Source organism: Notothenia rossii (genome assembly GCF_949606895.1).
Source record: "Notothenia rossii genome assembly, chromosome: 10".
In the NCBI taxonomy this organism is placed as follows: domain Eukaryota; kingdom Metazoa; phylum Chordata; class Actinopteri; order Perciformes; family Nototheniidae; genus Notothenia; species Notothenia rossii.
Window position 1 is genome coordinate 58,023,599 of NC_136908.1, and position 20,021 is coordinate 58,043,619.

General features: G+C 45.5%; 1 protein-coding gene across 6 annotated transcripts in view; it reads left to right on the top strand.

Annotated features, from left to right (window-relative positions):
* Positions 1 to 20,021, top strand: part of foxp2 (forkhead box P2) — a gene marked incomplete at its 3' end in the record, with an annotated part of 96,038 nt that overhangs the window by 53,360 nt on the left and 22,657 nt on the right. For 2 of the 6 annotated variants that reach the window (XM_079656570.1, XM_079656574.1), the window contains 7 exons: positions 3,126 to 3,215; positions 11,996 to 12,133; positions 14,004 to 14,093; positions 15,040 to 15,135; positions 15,806 to 16,073; positions 16,881 to 17,187; positions 18,865 to 18,969. In XM_079656570.1, coding sequence (XP_079512696.1) covers positions 3,126 to 3,215; positions 11,996 to 12,133; positions 14,004 to 14,093; positions 15,040 to 15,135; positions 15,806 to 16,073; positions 16,881 to 17,187; positions 18,865 to 18,969 — 1,094 coding nt within the window. The remainder of the gene's footprint in view (positions 1 to 3,125; positions 3,216 to 11,995; positions 12,134 to 14,003; positions 14,094 to 15,039; positions 15,136 to 15,805; positions 16,074 to 16,880; positions 17,188 to 18,864; positions 18,970 to 20,021) is intronic. The other 4 variants (XM_079656573.1, XM_079656575.1, XM_079656571.1 and 1 more) reach the window with 3 other exon arrangements.

The following is a 20,021-nucleotide window of genomic DNA, read 5'->3' on the forward strand; positions in this document are numbered from 1 at the left end:
ATGCTCCTTACAAAGGTGCATTGTGATAGGTGTTCCTTATTACCCTGCTCTGTATAGAGTCTAAACACTGGTGGCTGGGAGAGTGGAGGATAGTGGGAGGGAGGCATGAATGGCTGATATGTTTTTTTTTTTTCCTCTGTCAGTCTCTTCTCACTCTCTCCCTCTCCGGTGATCTCTGCATGCCTATTAACGTAGCAGAGGAATGCCTGTGTAAACATTCTTGTTTCTCAGTCCGTTTCGCATAATAGTTGCCTGTATCGCCTTTCTCCTGACCCCACTATCTGAAACCAATTACACCAGATCCATTTGGGCTGAATCTTATTTTCATAAGGATCTCCGTGTCGCGGTCTCGGTCGCTCTGCGTGTTATTTTCCCTCCTCTTATTTTTTTTTTTCCAACCTCAGTGATGGATATCAACATCAAATATGCCTCTGAGTGCCTTGTTATTTATATAGCAGGGCCTGGCTCTTTCTCTCTCCCTCTGTGTCTGGCTCGTTCTGAAGAATGTGTCACATTGTGCTGTTTATACAATGTGTGCATTAATGGACTGGGGATGTCATTTTTCCGTGCATAGCAACGCAGGTTAAATAGACGGTGCGCCTCCACTCGTCTGTGTTTTTGTCCGCTCCGGCGGCTCTTCAGCAAACTTTTGATGACTTTCCTTGGCGTTTTGCACTTTTTTGTGCTTTGAGATGAGCTCCAGCTTGCCATCTCTGTGGAGTGGGAAGTGGGTGGCACAAATTGGTGCTTTTTACTGTAATGGCTGAATACACCGAGCCAGTGTAAGTGAGCGGACAGGGCTTCTTTTTTTTTTTACCTTTTACCGGAGCAACTCTAGCTAACCCCACTTCTTCAGATAAAGCACTCTGGAAAAGTTTGGCTGGTGTTGATAAGGTCTGTGTTATGTTTGGAGAATACTTTTTATGCAGCCCGAACAGACTTCCTTTCTAATAAGCCAGGTGACGTTGATCTTCCTGCTTCACCCCGTCCATTTGCCTGCCATGGAATATTGGAAATGGCGTTAAAAAACATCTTTCTTCTTAACCGTGTGTAACATATGGATTGGCTCTCTTGACTTTAAGTCATTATTGATTCACACATGGATAAACATTTCCTCCTCACATCTACTTTGGCTTGCATTCATCAAGCAGCCTTCCCTCTAACTACTGTGTGCAAGACTCAATAAACCTTATAATTACTTTGATTCACCAATCACGGGCAAATTAATTAGGCCCCGTGTTCTAATTAGCGACGTGATTGGCTGCATTCAAGGAATTTGTTTTGTCTCTTGCCGTCAGTAAAAGGAAGTCAACAACGTTTGATTTCCAATCCGTTTGAAAAATAAAAGAACAAACATCACATGGCCGTGTTTGTCTGCAGGTGTTGATGTGTACTTTCAGTGTGTGCCTACTTTTGGCACGTGTGTGTTTTCCAAAGAAAGGCCATGGCTCAGCTTACAGATGACACACACATACACACACACACACACACACACACACACACACACACACACACACACACACACACACACACACACACACACAGACACATATAAGCCGATGGCGACTAGCCTCCTCTTACCAAGGAGACGGATCAATGCAGTTAGGACCGAGTGCCAGTGTAATGTGTTTGTTTACTTCACTTCAGAAAGCCTGTCTCCTCCTGAGCACCCAGACAGACAGCCCATCCTCCACATCAGCCCCCCCACCTCCCAAGCTCTGTCTTTTCATAATTGATCAGGAGGTGGCTGCGTTCCCCGAGGGGTTAAGACATGGCAACTTTTTTTTTTTTCTCCTTCTCATTTTTTTTTTTTTTTTGACTCCCATCTTCTCCTCTTGTTTGCACTGGATCTCAATGTACTAGTTCAAACATTGTTCCCACCAGCTGGCAGAGCAGCACCATATGCACGCCCTGTCAAGGCAGCTGTTGTCATGGATACTGGCAAGCACCATAGAAAATAAAATGAGCACCCCTGATTCCCGAGGAAGTGTCACTCTCCCAATCCCAGTTTTTTATTTATTATCTTTTCTCCACCTCCTACTCGTCCTCTTCTTTTTTCATAAAAAAGAAACACCTGTGAAGTTGTTGTGTTGTGTGTGTGTTTTTTCCCGCTCCTTCTCCCCAACCCACTTGATGCTCATGGGCCCTAAGAATACGAGGTAGTGTGGAGCAGCGGTAGAAGCAGCTGTGCACAATGTTCTTTCCTGCCAGACTCTTTCATCCATCTGCTCTTGAAGAATCGGAGTGAAGCTGCTAGCCCAGCTGCCACCGTACCTGTGAAGCTGGAACCGCTCGTCACACACATTCAGTACACACAGCCAGGCAAAGGGGGGCATCAGTAATCCCATCAAACCCTAGAGAAATAAATTACACCACATCCAAACCTCTCTGATCCCTATCATCTCCCGTGTCTGGCAAACTCATCAAACGTCATCAATGGCAAATTTCACAAAGGTTTTTCACCCCGTGTAAAAAGCTTTGGGGTAATTTCACCACACATGGAAAAGGGTCTCTCTTCCTCCATGTACCTGTGCATCTTTATATCCATCTAGCACCCACCCTCTGCTCATGAGCATACTCAATGCACAGCGTGGAACCTGTGCTGCTAGTTAATTCACTCTAAATGTAATCTGATGTTGATTTTGTCAACTTTAATTACAGCTCCCAGGGACACTTCACATGGCGCTGCCTCTACTTCAAATTGATATTATGAATATGCAAATGCGGTGGTAATTTGCCGAGAGAAGTGGGTATTTCAGTTGAGCACACACTAGACAGGTCAATTCTACCGAAGCTCTGTCTTTCTCCCCCCCCCCTCTGCACCTCCACCCTCTTCTTCATCTAGACAAACTATATTTATCTTGATCACAGCTCTGTGAATTGTTACTAAAGCGTACCTCCAAGGTGGTGTTAACCAAGTCAGAATGTGTGGCGGAAAGTAGCAGGTGATATTTGACAGCGTTTTCACTCACAGATGACTGTTTTGCCCCTGAACATGTGAATTATCTCCGCTGTCAGTTTCAGGAAATCGAATAGTTTATTTCCAGTGTTCCCGCCCTCCTCCCCATCTTTCTTTTTCTACATTTTTTCACACTGTCTTTTGTCTTGTGTTCCTTTCTTCCCAGGCCCTACAAGCAGCGAGGCAATTACTCTTGCAGCAGCCAGGCAGTGGCCTGAAATCTCCAAAGAGCCAGGACAAGCAGCGTCCACTGCAGGTAAAGCAGCTCCCCGTCTAATCTCTTAAGTCCATCCATAATACATGTTCCTCCGAAAAGAAGATTTCCTCTGTTCCACAAGTGTGTTTGATTTGCTAACGCAATCCTCCACACCTGCCTTTGGAATCTTAAAACTGGACAAGGCCGTCCACCAGGAAGCTAAAACACAAGAAAAAAAGAACAGGGAGGAAAGTTTGATCCGTCTGTGTTGAAATAAACATCGTCAAACAGGAGGATAATTATGTATAGTATATCCACAGGTCGAATGGTAGCATGAGAAATGATTTGATTTATTTTTTTACACTAGATGCATACCATTGTTGACACTTCCAGAGCGTAGTTATTATTTCAAAGACATGTCAGCCAGATACAGATGGCTAATTTTAACCGCCTGTCATTCCCACTTTTCACAACTAATTTGCCGTATTGATTCGTAGAGCTGTCTATTTCTGTTGTCAGTGATTTGGAAAAGGTCACACATATGCACATTAACACATCCCCTTTCTTCCTGGTGTGAAGATTTCTCTCACATTCTGCTCGTTTTAGACAGTGAGTTTCGCTTCAAATTACGTAAGGCCCCTTGACATCTGCGCCGGTGTTTTTATTATTATTATTTTTTGATTCAATGTATTTTTAGCCGTTTGAAATTGAAGTGTGGGACTCGGTGCCCTGCACTCAGCTAATAAGTACTATCAAGGAGCAACGCTCATTAGGGGCTCTCTGTGCATTTCATTAATGTCAGGGAAATTGGCGTTAACCTCACCCGTTGATATTTTCACAGAGTCTAACAATGGCGACACCTCCAATTGGAGTCACACCCCTGTGTACCTAATTACGCACAGGCGGAGAGATAAGGCTGGCGAAGACTCCGTCATGCTTCTGCATTTAAATAATTCACCTCATCAAGAGTGTCAATATTATCCGTATATTCACACATATTGGCATCAGATACATATTTCTCAAAAGGTGTTTATTTATTTGAGTCTAATTAAACAAAAGGGTCTATTTCTTCTTCTATTTGAGGTTCGGTGAATAGATTCAAACACATCCTGATCTACAAATGCCTGCATAGTCACCACATGGCAGTTGGAACAATATTGAATGAGAGCAGTGTGGGTGCATGATAACCGTCAGGCCATATCCAAGCCCCTTCCTCTAATAACACCAGCCCATGGTAAATATTGAATATTTACATTTGCTTACTCCATCCTTGCCTCGCGATATGAATCAATGTGAATCAGAGGGGCCTGTCGATCGACCCCGACCCCGGCTCCCAACTAATCCATGTGTTGATCCAGCTTTTATTAACATCCTCACCTCTTTGTTCCAAAAAGTCTCCTTATGGAGCGTCACAGGAGAGGCCCCGCTCACTCTCCCAGTGATACACACCAGCACAAACACTGCTTTCTGGTTCAAGATCGTTTTTACACCGCTGTGTGGCCTAGAATCCACTCATTTCAAATGACATTTTAGCTGTAATACTCCATTGTGTAAATACCGGTATGTAGCAGCAGAAACTCAGACTTGATTAAAAATCCATTCATATTGTTTCTCCCCTCTTGTCAGTGCCAGATGTTCTTCTCGTGTCTTGAGGGAGTATACACAATAAAGCTGCATTATTTACCTGGATTACGAGGCCACAATGGGTGCTATAGTGCAATATGTTATTAGCTGCATGGCTTGATAAGAGTCAATGGCAATCAAGGCGCATGTTTGCCACCGGAGGAATCAGACACATTGATCCCCTTGTATGATTAGCGCAGCAGAAAGTGGGGAAAGGATTAATATTACCATGACATCCCGCTTATGGTAGAGATACTGATAATTCCTCTGCCAGTCTTTTCCCCCCTTGTTCTCCCATCTTTGGTATTTAAGAGCGGGGAAATGATCCATAGATCATGGCATGTAAATTATTTAGTACACAAGCATCTAAGTGCCTCAGCTTGCAGTTTTAATTACGCGTATTAGCGGCTAAAGGCTCTCGCCTGACTAATTCTATCCGCTCGCTCAACGCTGCTCCTCAGGAGTTGATGATGCGGAGGCAGGCAGCTCTGGCATCCACACACACACACACACGCATGTAAAGAAAAGAAACAGCCTCACAAACACACATACAAACACACACACACACAAGCTGCTTCTCCACATTTGCGTAATGTGACAGGTCTATTATTACACAGTAAGCCCACGGGAGCACTCAATAAACACCTATTTCTCCCTGTAAATCCCCCTGCCTCCGCCATGCTGCTTACACGGCTCTCCCAAGGCACACAACACCCTCTCGTCTCCGTCTCCTCTCTGCCCTCCTCTCCGTGGCAATATCCCCCCCCCCCCCCCTCTGAAAGGCATTTATACACTGACATTTGGAATACAAATAAAGAAACGCGGACAAGGAGAGGCGGAGAGGATTACAGTGGCCTATGAATCTGACAGTTGTTCGCTCGCACACACACGAACATCTACACACACAAATGACAGTTACTTAAAGTTTCTACATTGTGACTTTGAGCAACTGTTGTTGTAACTGGCTGTATTGATGGGTATGATTAGAAACAGGGCAGAGCTGGAGTTAAAGCAGCTTAAATCCTTTGTGCAAAATGTTTGGAGTAATGGCTTATCCCGCAAAATAACAATGCCAGATATTAAGGCGACCCAGCCACCGTCCTACTCACACACCACCCCGAGTCTCCCTTTGTGACTCAACCACCACCTCTATATGTCTCATGCAATGTTGGATAGTTACTAAGAACTGTACTAAACATTTTGAAGTACTTAAGTTGCATACTTTTAACTAAATGTATGAATTATAATTTACAGTATGTATATAGATACCCGGCAGCCTGCATTTTACAGCCCCAACATTAAATGCATTTACACAATTATGCATCACTCATCATAATCCAGTCACATAATATAAACTATGCATACAAATAGCCATTCTACCTCATGAGTACTTGTGGTTTTTCTTGCAACAGACTATTCTACACTGTGGTATTAATACGTTTACTTAAGTAAAGGATAGGAGTACTTCATCCACCTCTATGTGACAGGGCACTTATAACACAGCCAACTAACTGACCCTCTAACTCTGCTTTGTGAGTGTGTCAGAGGGGGGGGGGGCTCCACAGTGTGACCCCTTCCTCCAAACATCCAATTCCTAACCATGCACCCCCCACAGAGAGAGTGTTGCTGCTCTGCCCCTTTCACCATCTCAAGCTGTGAATACCTTTTTAACAGGGCTAATAACCTCAGTCCCATCTGTGCAACGCTCCAACTCTTAACTACAAATATTTAAAGCTTTTTATGGATGGGGAGATGTTGGTTTAGCCCGGCCTTCTGTAAATGCTACGGCTTCCTGCCCAGGCCAGTCAAGATTGGCTGTGGGCATTGGGCCCATCCGAGGAAGTGTCACACTTTTTAAAGGTCAGGTCTACCACTGAGCCAATATCACCTCGATGGCAGAACTCATCTGCTTATTGGCTTTCATCCGGAACACACACACACACACAGATCCAGGGAAAAGGGCTGCGACGCTAGGCTTGAGTATAGGTTAGCTGACTACAGCGTGCGTGGCTAAAGCATTCACATTTACATTTATGAGTATATCTTGCCACTGTATACCCTCTGGTTGGATCTGAAAATAGAGAGAAATTATCACTGCGAGAGGGGGGAAAATAATATGTTATTCATGAGAAAAACTTCTGTTGACTCTGAGAAAAAAAAAACCGTCAGCACATTTTAAGTCAAACAGCCTCTGTTACTGCTTTTGTAACCAGAAAACAAGATCGTTCCCCCCCTCCCCATCTCCTTCCCTACTGCTCTTTTTTTTTTTTTTCTCCTGCATTTACAACACCTACAGGACAAGATTGCTAAATTGCGAGGACAGAGCAGGTTCATCATTGTGATGCAAAAGAAGTTGAAATGCAACCCCCAAGGCGAGGCAGCTGAGTTTGGGGGGATCAAGAGAAAGTGAGAGGGAGGGAAGGATAAAAAAAAAAAAAAGAATAAAGTAGCTCAGACCTTTGATGTCGCGGCAACAAATTTACCTTGTGACAGAAGATACATGGGTGCAATAAACGAGTTATACCAGCCCTTACACATGCAATCAGATGATTCTGGCCAGGGTGTTAATTGGATCCTAACCGGCAGATCTGATACGCCTGGGCCCCGGTGGTGAGGGGGAAAGCCTTTCCAAGTGATGAACTATAATTCACTGAGCTGCTTGAAGCACTTGTAATTTACTGTGTGTCACTGATGAAGAGGCTGATCCAGTGGAGGCCATATTACCTGCAACATCAGAGGGAAGTGTGTGTCCCCCCCCCCCCTCTTCCCCCACGTTCTCCCTCTCACTTCTACTTTCTTTCTATTTCTTCTTCTCTCCGCACTTTTTTTTTTTTTTCAACCCCCCCCCCCCCCCCCCCCACTATCCATCAGCGATTTGCTCTTGAAAAATGCGCACCTGCAGGGAAGTATCAGTCGGGAGTGAATTGTGCCGCTTTAATGATAAAGGTGCCACAACTTGTACTGATAATGACACAAACAATGTGCACGAGCAATGTCACACACAGCCACACTACATCGGAGAGGCTTAATCAATGTCTATCTGCATGTAGAGATAAATCAATGTGGAAATTGTGCTAAGCCCGTCCCCATCTCCTCAGGCTTTTTTATTCCAGGCTTGTGCATGATGGGCCTTTTATGTTATGATAAATTGCACTTCCTTTGCCAAACGGCTATGGAAATTGATTTAGGGAAAGCATTCAGTAATCTACTTAGCTTCAGTCCTGGCAATCTGGAGTATTGATCTCCCCTAAGCTGGAAAACATGACGTGTGTGTGGCTCCTATGTGGTAAGATCCATGTTCTTCTAACAGACCACACACTTTGGGTTAGGGTTAGTGTTAGCGCCGACTGCCCTGTGGCCTCGGTGGTCTTTCAAGTGGAGCGTCCCAGCTATCGATAATCATATGGCCAGATTGGGCAGTAATTGGCTAGTAAATGAGAAGTGCAAGCTGAAAGGAACTCTACAGGTCAGAAGTGCATAAGCTATGAGGGGGGCCTGAGTGTCGGCCCACTGGGACGCTCATGGGAGATGAAAAAGGGACGTGGGTAGTCGGTGGAAGCCCCTTTTCTCCTCTCGACGTCTCAGTGTGAAAAGAAGCTTGTGGCTTAATTAGCAGCAGCTCCCTGCCAAGGATCCACAGTAATTACCCACTAGGACCCTTCCATTTCTCATCGCAGTTATCTTAAGCAGTGTCTGTAGCTCAGTCCCCTGTCCGGCGCTACAGGAACATCCTGTCGTTGATAACCGCCCCGCGCTCCTGCAATGTTTATGACCAACATCTAATCGCTCCTGCTTATTACTGCTAAGTGAATTGTATAGAAGGAAATCGAATAAAAAGGAATTCCTCTCCGCTGGACTTTAATTGTTTAAGTTTGAACTCCACTTATCTCCCGCTTTAGGTGATTTGAGTTGACTCATTGCCGTGACGATAAAGCGCCACACAGTGGAGTGGGTGTAATTGCTGGAAGGGCTTTTGTCCACTGGTCCAGATAGTTGGAGGCAGGGAGCTGTGAGCAGTGGAGGTGTTTTGCATTTAATGGCAGATCGGCCCGTTAAATCAAACATAACGAGCAACTTTAGGTGCCGGCTCTGCCTGGAAGACATACCTGAGCTCTCCGTGGAAGAGCGTGACCTTTTGTGAGGCATTGGACAGGCTGGTTACAGGCGGGAGTGGTGTAATGATCTGCTTGTTCTGCTGAGGGCCCCACCAGTGTTTTCACATCAGGAGCCAATTTAAAAGGTCCTTTGTTTTGCTCTCCAACTTTGAGGGCAACCACATGGCTTCAAAGTTCATGTCAATACCGCTCATCGTTCTCTTCAAGTCATGGCAGATAAACAAATAGGGGTTTGAATGGTGAACACGGGGAAAAACAAGCATTCTTAGAGAGCAGGGGTAACATTTCAATGATTTGCATCTCCCATTCGAATGGGCTCTTTTAAGAAACGAGAGAAGCACCTTTTTCTGTCATTAAGGTCCAGAGAGGCCCCATCAGCTGCAGCTAATTCCAAACCATTTAATAAATCCCCTTAATATTTTTTGTGCACTAGTGTTGGAAATACATCCCTTTGGATTACAGAGGCACGGCCCAATTGGATATCATGGCTGCAGAGAGGGTCTATTCGCAGCGCGCGGATGTTTACGCCACTGCCATCGTGGAGTAAATGCTCATTAATTTCATCCCTTCGTGGCAAAATCATTTCTAGGAGAGGCAATTCAGCCTCCTGTTCCTTTCAATTCACCGCTCACGTCAATCAAGCCCTCGTGCAGTATCCTGCAAAATGGAGGTGTTATATTCCTGCAATTATCATGTCATATACTCGAAAATGTAAATGAACGCGTGTGTAAAATTAAATGTATGGGTTGTCAGTGAAGAATAAGAAGCAGAAGAGCAATTACTTATCTGCTTTCATCTCAGAGCCTCTGATACGTCAAGCAGAAAAGCATGCAGTTAAATGCTGGAATTAGCATTGTGCTGCACTTCACAATGGACGTGGGCCAGCGCCTTTTCTCCCCTTCCTTTCTTTCTTCTTCCTGCCTCTTCCTTCCCCTCGTTTTGTTTGGAGCTCTGGTGAATGGAAGAAGATTATCGGCCATTATGAAATTGAAAGTGTAAAAAGGAACTTCCCCATTTCATAACCTAGTTGTTTGCTGTTTCTCCAGCTGTTCGTTGTTTGGTTTTACTCACTCTTGCTGAGATCCTGCATTATTCATTTACAGGACTTTGAATGCTTGTGTTTCACCACTCGCACCATGAAGACACATCTTAAAGTGGAATATATATTTAATTCCACTTTATATATGCATGCGCTTACATGTGTGTTTAATCCTGCTCGTCTGCGCCCGCATCCCTTTTGTGAACCAAAACATCTTTGTGCTAGCATCCAATTAATAGTCTTAATGAGTGCATCACTCATGTTGTTTCTCAGCTGCACTCGTCCCATTGTCACAGCATCCAACACAAAACCAGGAGTGACTGCGGGGTAATTACTTACCTAGCAAACGTACCTTTAAGGGTTAATAACATTGAAGGTGTAAGCAGTGCATTTGCATAATTACACACGGACTGGTTAATTTGCAACTTTTTGACGGCTTTTGTTCAGCGCCTCGCTTATTGTGAATGCATTTTCCTTTGGCACTCTTGCATGGAGGAAGAAAAGAGATGTACCACAACATCCTCCTCCTCCTCCTCCTCCTCCTCCTCCTCCTCCTCCACCTTAGATGGAGTCCCTTCTCTCTAAGACCCTAATGAACAATGGAGGCAGGATTTGTTTGAATATGAATATGAATGTGCAGCGGGGCCGGCTGGAAGTTGACCTTCAGCTGTGATTTTCAGTTCATCAGGATTAGTCAAGGCGGGCGATCAGGAGCCACTAATGCATAATGACTTCTAAAATGAAAAATGTGTAGTGACCATGCAAATGTCTCGGCTAATCAAAGAGGGGGGGAGAACCTGGGGTGGGGGGTGGGCGTCGAGGAGAGGAGAGCTAAACAAGGACGTGTCAAGGCCTGACAGAGAGAGAAAGGGGGAGAGGAAGGGAGGGGAGACATGCATGGAAAGTAATCAAGGCGGCTTGATTAGCTGGCGATGAGGACAGGGATGTCTTATTGGCCCCTTGACACACCATATAGGCTGGCTACTGTCATGGCGCCTCCACACTGTCGCAATTAGCGTCAGTGAAAGTGTTGCTACATGTTGATGTTTTAATTGTGTTATAAAGTTTGTCATTCAAGAATCTTTCATGACAAGACGCAGAATACCACCCTAAAAAAATCATAACATTAGTCAATTGTTGTGCTATAAAGATTTCATTACATTTGAAAGGTCATGCAGGGAAGGACGACGGGATTTGAGTCGCTTGAATCAGAATGGAGGTATTATTTGGTCAAGGAGAATCAACTGGTGAAGAATCATTCAGTCTCGTTGATTTTATTTTCCACTGACAATTCAATGAAATGACAGTGACAGCGTTTTGATGGTGTCCGTTCTTTAAGTAACCATAAGGAGCTTAAACCCCAATATAACTGTGAGCACACACTCCTCCGTAAGGGTGTGTGAACACAATCATAGATGGAAAAGAAACGCACCCTTTGTTGATAGATCTGTTGCCTAAGAGGTCGTTTGCTCTGCCGCCTCAGAAGCACTTGGTAAAAATACACAATATGTGTCTTTGTTTGGTTTGGTGAAGTTCTTCTAGCTTAGTTCGACAACCCATAGTCAAATGAAAAAAACGATTTACTGCAGGAGGTGTGTTGTCAATACACTTCTATGTAAGCAGAATATAAAAATACGATATTGTTCGGGGGTCACCCCTAACACACACACCCCCCCCCCCCCCCCCCCCCTCATCTTGCTGCTGTGTCCACTTCATCAGTATAGTTCCAATCAACTGTACAGCAGTGCATTTTTCACGCTGTTTCACATTAGCAGCACTGATAGGCATGCTAAAGCGGGGGAGTTCAAGGGTCCTGCTAATTAAGGTCTATTTTAAATCTCCTACTTTTCCCTGTGGGGGTGGAGGCAGAGCAAAAATAAGAGAAGCAAAAACAAAGGCACGGCACCCATGTGTCCTTCAGCCTCTTTACCTACCTCCCCATCACCAATTACAACCTCCCAGAAGATCCATGCCCGTCCCTAAGGCTCCGTTTCTCCATCTTTCTCCCCTCTATCCATCTCACCTCTCTTTTCCACCCATTTTCTCTCTTCTCCAACGTCCAGGTTCCAGTGTCAGTGGCCATGATGAGTCCCCAGGTGATCACGCCGCAACAGATGCAGCAGATCCTCCAGCAGCAGGTGCTCTCCCCCCAGCAGCTCCAGGCCCTGCTCCAACAGCAGCAGGCCGTCATGCTGCAGCAGGTACACACACTCTTTCACCTCCATGCACACACACACACACACACACACACACACACACACACACACACACACACACACACACACACACACACACACACACACACACACACACACACACACACACACACACACACACACACACACACACAGACACCCGTAGATAAATATTTAGGGACAAACACTCTTGTCGCATGCAGACACACGAACACCAGCCGTGTCCCATCGGAGGCAGGCTGTAGATGCACACAAACAGACACCTAGAAGCATATATTCTCTTACTCTGACCTTAAAGACAGCAGTACAACTATGCACATGCACAAAATGTGGTCACCCTTAAAGTATATGATGTATACTATATGTGTATTGTGGGGGAAATGGACATTCATAGACAAGCATCTTGACTTCATATCATTTGTGCATGAATAGAAGTCATTCTTTTATATTTTTTAACATTATTAAATATGCTAAGTTCAATCTGTGTTTCAAGCTATCGCACGTTGGCTCCTTGGATTGTAGGTAAATGGGCCTGGGAAGTCCTTGAGAAGTCAACATGTTGATACCCTGCATATAGTACTTTCCTACCTACACTGCTGAGTCACCCACCTGCTCTGAAATCCTCGCAGCCACAGCTCACCGCAGCCCCTGTGTCCTTGACACGCTTACCAAGAGGAATTTGACGTACTTGTTCTTGTCACCTCTAATTAACCATCTCCAGTGTGTCGCCGGTTCAATTCCCTGACAAGCATTCATCAGGGGCCGGTGTGTGGAGTAGGGCACGGCTGAATGATAGGTGATGGATGATGTAATATTTGGAATCAGCTCGAGGAAGCACAGTCTGGTGTCAGAGTTGAAATGCAGCTGTCATTCGTAGATTTGATTAAGGCAGAGAGGATAGTTTAATTAAGAACGTCAGTCATTCTGCTTATTGCTCTTCATTAGGAGCGCTCGGGAACTAGAGTTGGTTTCTGTGCAACGCCTTTTCCACAGCAAATTGTGTTTCATACAGAACATAAAGCAGCTATTAAACCAAATCAACAACAATCACAGGGTCAAAACCTCTCGTCAGTCAGCTAACGCAAGTTATATTGTTGATTTACAGCAAGTGTTACAGTGCAAGACATGCTGATATTTATATGGCTGTTAGCAGAACACTGCGCAACTGGTCCGCTTTATGGACTTCTCTTACCGACCAATAACAAGAAAGAAAACAGAAATCACTGTGTGTGTGTGTGTGTGTGTGTGTGTGTGTGTGTGTGTGTGTGTGTGTGTGTGTGTGTGTGTGTGTGTGTGTGTGTGTGTGTGTGTGTGTGTGTGTGTGTGTGTGTGTGTGTGTGTGTGTGTGTGTGTGTGTGTGTGTGTGTGTGTGTGTGTGTGTGTGTGTGTGTGTGTGTGTGTGTGTGTGTGTGTGTGTGTGTGTGTGTGTGTGTGTGTGTGTGTGTGTGGAATCAGTTCAGACCTGTTCCTTAGAGGCTTTATTCCGTTTATTCCAGCCACTCCAAAGGACGCCAGTGCACTCTTGGCAGCCGAATGCATAGTTAATATGATGAATTGTTGCCCCCAACAGCACTGTGGGACCATTAAAAGTCCATATGGAGAGCACAGCGCAAGACAGCGAGGATACAAATGCCAAAAGCACTTGAACATGTTGTTTATAATTTGCAACAGTTGCTTAAGAGACAATATCTCAATTATTGTAGGCTTTGACTTGTTTTGCAAATAAGTTATTTATACATCCTCTAAATGCCAAGTCTGACTGATATCATCATAAAGGGAACAAATAAATATCATGAACTGTAAATACGTTTCATATATATTAGAAACAAAGACTGTGTTTACTCAATCTGCTTCTTCTTTCTCTCTCTGTGTACAGCAACACCTGCAGGAGTTTTATAAGAAACAGCAGGAGCAGCTTCACCTGCAGCTCCTCCAGCAGCAGCACCCCGGCAAGCAGGCTAAAGAGGTGGGTGCAAAAACTCTCACACTCACCGACACCCATGATTCTTCTACACAATAAATGTCCGTAGATATTAGAAATATGGAAACATGTGATCGTAAATACTTGTTTAAAGCATATTCTCTTAATTCATTCTCGTTTTTTCCGACACAAAGCCCACATTCTCCTTTATATTCTAATCACTTCAGATGACTTCAGATGTCCAACTTGTTAACGAGCTTGTTCCTGTGGGCGTACAAACACCACACAGTGCTCATAAATCACCGTGACAGCCAGCCGGTAGACAGACGTGTCTCGGTCTTGTCCTTTTTGGCCGTCAGAGAAGAAGAGATGAGCATGACAGCTTTAGCAACATTTGTGTAGCCGTAGAAGTGTCAGGGCCACATCACCGTACGTGTGGAAGCAGTCAAATTGGTCAGAGAACAGGCAATCACATACTCTCCCTCTCTTGGATGTGTTGCGCAGCCCATTATGCCGACCCTACAGGAAGCCGCCGCTGACCTCCCGGCGGCTTTGTTTCTGTTTGGATTTCTGAATAGAGTTTTTCAGGGGGGCCCCCGCCATCAAATATGGAATAGAAATTGCTTCCTTATTTCTCTTGAGGCAGGTTGGGCGGACAAACTGCCTTTTTCCATCACTCCATTATGCAGCCTGTTTTTCCAGTGAGCGCATCACAAGTTTCCCCCTCCACCTCCCCGCTCCTGCAGGTCCACCTCCATACCAACATGACAGGCTGCGTGCACACACACATATAGATAAATAACATCTTGTGACATCACACACTAAAAACACTATATCATCCCTCAAATGTAATAAATGCAATTATAACCTGAGTTTACCCATTCAGATGTTTTGTCTCTTCCCAAAATCCACTCCCTCTGACATGTTTTGCCGCGGTCACTGAGTTCGATGTTTTTCATTCTGTTGTTGTTTTTATTGTTGTTTTGCACAGGGCTTACGCAATTGCCTGCCTGGCCCAGCGATAAACAACTCTGTGAGGCAGCGAGGGGAGCAGAGAGAGGGTGGAGCGGGGGCAGGCGTTGTGCATGTGGGTGCAAATATATTTGTGTGTGTGTGTGTGTGTGTGTGTGTGTGTGTGTGTGTGTGTGTGTGTGTGTGTGTGTGTGTGTGTGTGTGTGTGTGTGTGTGTGTGTGTGTGTGTGTGTGTGTGTGTGTGTGTGTGTGTGTGTGTGTGTGTGTGTGTGTGTGTGTGTGTGTGTTTGCACATGTGTCCATGCATTGGCGCGATTCTGTAAATCTCATTCTGCCTGCTCCCTCTGGCCACATAAGCTGTAACAGACCATCAGTGGAGGCGAGACAATTAACTATCAAGGGGGGGGGGGGGGCGGTTGTGGGATGGGGGGAGGGGGGGGGGGGATTATACCAGAGGCTTAGTATCATACACAATCACAAGCACAGACACTGACGGGCTCGAGAGCCGGTGTATCCACACACAGCTTTGTGTCTGTTTGTGTGTGTGTGTGTGCGCTCACACACAAAGAGAGGCAACAACACTTTGGTACAGCCCAAAAAAAAAGCAGCAGGCAGGGGCTAAGTGAGCACAGACAGAGAGGCAGAGCTGGAGGAGAAGAGGTGTAGCTAAGGTCACAGGCAGTGAGTGAGTGCAGACTCTCCACACTCTCTCTCAGTTGTTAATTTGTTTGTAATTCTTCCCTCCCTCTTCCTCTTCCTCCTCCTCCCCTCCTTCCTCTCTATAGCAACAGCAGCAGCAACAGCAGCTGGCCGCCCAGCAGCTCGTCTTCCAGCAGCAGCTCCTGCAGATGCAGCAGCTCCAGCAGCAGCAGCACCTGCTCAACATGCAGCGGCAGGGCCTGCTGTCGCTGCCCGGGCCCGCCCCCGGACAGGCCGCCCTGCCCGGACAAACCCTGCCCCAGTCAGGTAAGAAGAGGAGGAGCAGTGAGATGACGACAGGGAGTGTAGTTGATCTGACTGATATGACTTGGTGGTCACATGCTCAAGTGAGGTGTAAGTGTTTCTCTGTCTCTTCCATCTTTTGGTTTTTCTCATTGGTATGCACCTGTGTCCCCCCCCCCTCCCTGCGTTATCTCTAAGTATGTCTGCCTCCCCCTCATTGGTATGCTCTTCAACCAGCTACTTTGTCTCTAACTCTCCACATGATCGTTTTGTTCATTCTCTCTCTTCTTGTCTGATTGTGGCTCTCCTTGTCTACTTCTGTTTCTCTCTCAGCTCTGCCTATGTTTGTTGTTTTTCTCTTTCTATTCCCCCCCCCCCCTCTCCCCTCCTTCATTTGCCCGGTTTGTGTTGTTGTTATTGTTGTTTACTGCCTTGTCTGAGAGCCAGGAGAAGAATAAAAGAACAGAGAGAGGAGAGCTAGCTTATATTTCTTCTCCTGAGCCGAGTAAACACCTATGTTTATTGTTTACCAGCAAAATGGCGCAGACAGAAACAACTAGCAGGGAGATGTTAGAAAGGAATCAAAGTGAGTGAATATTTCTAAATGAGTTGCCAAGCTGAAAACAAGCAGTGGACACAGATTGTTAATCTCAGATAGAAAATAATTACTTTATGCTTCTTTTTCATTGAAAACACACACATCTCAGTAGGTAGGTAAGACACACTTGGTTTCATTGAGCTGTATCAGTTCAAACCCAGGTTAGCTTTGAGGAAGAACAAGATGATAGTCCCTGAAGAAAGAGTCCTTGTACTTTTTTGGTTGTTGAATAAAGTTTAGAGTTCAGCTTTTGTCTCACACACACGACACACAGGTTTTGCATGTATGCTCTAACTTTGTCCTTCTTGATTTCCCTCTAGCTGGCCTGAGCCCCGCTGAGCTGCAGCAGCTGTGGAAGGATGTGACCGGAGGCGGTGGTCACGCCATGGAGGACAACGGCATCAAACACAGCAACAGCGGCAGCGGCAACGGAGGGGGCGGCAACGGAGGGGGCGGCGGCGGTGGTGGGTTAGACCTCTCCACCAACAACTCTTCCTCAACTACCTCCTCCTGCAACCCCGCCAAAGCTTCGCCGCCCATCTCCCACCATTCCATCGCCAACGGACAGTCCCCCGGCCTCAACCACAGAAGAGAGAGGGAACGGGAACGGGAAAGGGAGCGAGAGAGGTACAAAATATGACTCCGCCTCGGCCGAGAAGATGAAAAGTTTACACCCGTCACACACGCTCTCGTTTCATGATTCAATATAGAAACACATCAGAGTATTTGTCCCTGTGCTGCAACAGGGACAAATGTTTATTTGTTCAATAGTTTATTAGTGTTTTGGTTAAAAAAATAAAATAAGAGCCTTGTTCTCCCAGGGGAGCCCGCGTGCCATTGAACACACTTAGCTTGCACACAGATATCAAACGCAGGGAGAGGAAGCCATGCAGGCAGGCGCTCTCACTACAAGCCTCTCTGGCAGGCGAGACAAGGTAACCTCCTTGTACATTAAGTATTTAGTGCTTTCTCTCTTTTTTTTTCCACCTCTTTTGAAAATTACCTTCTTTGCTTGCTTGTCATGTAAACAGAATACGTGATGCCTTGAGTGGCATTTCCAGGATGTTTATCCTTGTGATGGCGTCTTTTATAAATGCACCCAGCACCAAAACACTGACTGTTCACATATCCGCCTATCTGGCCCATGCATTATTCAAAGGCTTTTCTTGGGCGATATTATAATAAGGACTTAGGGTTGCTGTGTGTGTGTGTGTGTGTGTGTGTGTGTGTGTGTGTGTGTGTGTGTGTGTGTGTGTGTGTGTGTGTGTGTGTGTGTGTGTGTGTGTGTGTGTGTGTGTGTGTGTGTGTGTGTGTGTGTGTGTGTGTGTGTGTGTGTGTGTGTGTGTGTGTGTGTGTGTGTGTGTGTGTCTGCTCGGTAGAGACTCACACTAGAGGTGGAAGTGCTGTGTAATTGGTTTAAAGTAGATGCTATCTCTCCAGCACCACTAAAAGGAGGCTTGAAAAAGATACCTTCAGAGGGAAGACAGAGAGCAAGAGAGAGGTAGGGAGGGAATGAGAAGAGAAGGAAGAAGGGGAAGAAAAGAATGTTTTTGTTATCTGCTTGTGTCCCGAGGGGCGTGTGGTGTCTCATAATGATCGAACACGGAGTATTGTCAGGAGCACTGCTTACTAACATGCCATGGATCGATGTGGGGAAAGCCCTTCTGTAAAAAAAAACAGTGTGAGCTCCTCCAGCGCTGACACACACATATTCATGGACCACACACATGCAGATAGGCATCGACCACACACATGCCTAACCTATAAGCAGACAAACACACACATACTGTACGCAACACACTCCCCTCCTAAAGGTTAAACTGTCATCTTTAATAGGATGTGCTGTCTAGGCAGGGTCGTAACTTATTTGGGTGCCATTTGAAAAACGCCGGAGCGCCCCCTGCCCCCGTTGTCCTCAAAAGAACATAAGTTACACAGAGTATTAATCTCCTGATGAAAATGATATGGCTGTCTGGATTTTTAATGTTTACTTGAAAGCGGCCACCACCCTCCTCCCTGTAATGGCTTTACAAGATGGGATGGTGGCTACGGCTCAGTCTCCATTGCTTAAAGTAATTCATATTGTAATCGTTTAGATTGATTGGAGGTGAACAGTTTAATTGAATAGCACTCAAAGAATATTCCTCGCAACCAAGTTTTCCTGTTTTAATCGACCTTCCGATATGTTTTTTGGAAAATTCAACTGAACTGAGCTGTTTTGACCCCCCCCCCCCCCTGAACTCCCTCCACCTGTCTGATTTCTTGTATTCTTAGTTTTCTCTTTTCTTTTGCACTATCTTCCAGTTCACTACATGAAGAAAGTGGAGGAACCCACCCCCTGTACGGCCACGGTGTGTGCAAGTGGCCCGGCTGTGAGAACATCTGCGAGGACTTCGGACAGTTTTTGAAGTAAGAACATGTTATACTGCTCACCTCCTCCTGCTACCACCACGTGGGGGATTTGTGCGCCTGTTTTATCGAGAAACACACAAACGTTCCCCCCCCCCCCCCTACACGACAGCAGCTTCTTTCTACGGGTACAAAGAAAACATCAGAGGCTCTCACCGAGCGCACTCTGACCCCGCAGACAGCCAGTTGTCAGGGTTCAGCTCCAGCAGTGCAGGATTCAAACCAACTCTGATCCATAACAAATCTCCTTCCTGCCGTGGAAGGGCCTGATAGGTTTGTGAAGAAACGTCAAAAGCTAATGGTAACCCGCACGGCCGCACACTTACCTTCCACAACAAAGGCCCCCATTCACTGTTGTCATGGTGCAGGCGCCAGAGCGAATTAACTCTTCATGCTCCATCAACAATTCAGTTAATTAGCTCATTTGTAATTGGCCGGCTTTGTTGCCAGGATGTTAGTGGGGTGACATCAAAGGAAGAAGGTGTTTGCAGCGCTGCCGATTACAGGTTATCACATTGCCACTCACTGAGAGTCTCTCCCTCTCCCCCTCTCACTATCACTCTTTCCCTGCCTCCCTGCTCTCACACAGAGAAGAAAAGAAAGGGGAAAGCTTTAATTTGAATATTCTAATTAGATTTGTAATTAACTGTGAAATAACGATCTGGCGAGTGTTTTTCACCGGCTGTAAATGTCCATGTGAATTCGCATAAACTATTGAAATCGGGACATTGTTCCGGCTTATTTTCCAAATTATGCATTTCTCTACAGTAGTGACTGTAATAAGTTGTAGAACGCTAGAAAATGTACTGATAAAAGAAACTAGTCCACCCATGGGGGAGCTGCTGCAGGATTTAGGTCAGGCTTTTGCTAATTCCACAGCAGCTTGTGAATTAAAGCTAAAAGGTGTCTCTGTGAAATGAGACGACTCTAATAAAAATGGTGTTTACCAGTATTTGAAACACGCCACCTGACATGACATTAAGCTGCTTTCTCACACTCCATCAACGCACACAATGCTCTCAAAAGAAAGAACAATCGACAGTGATGGATTT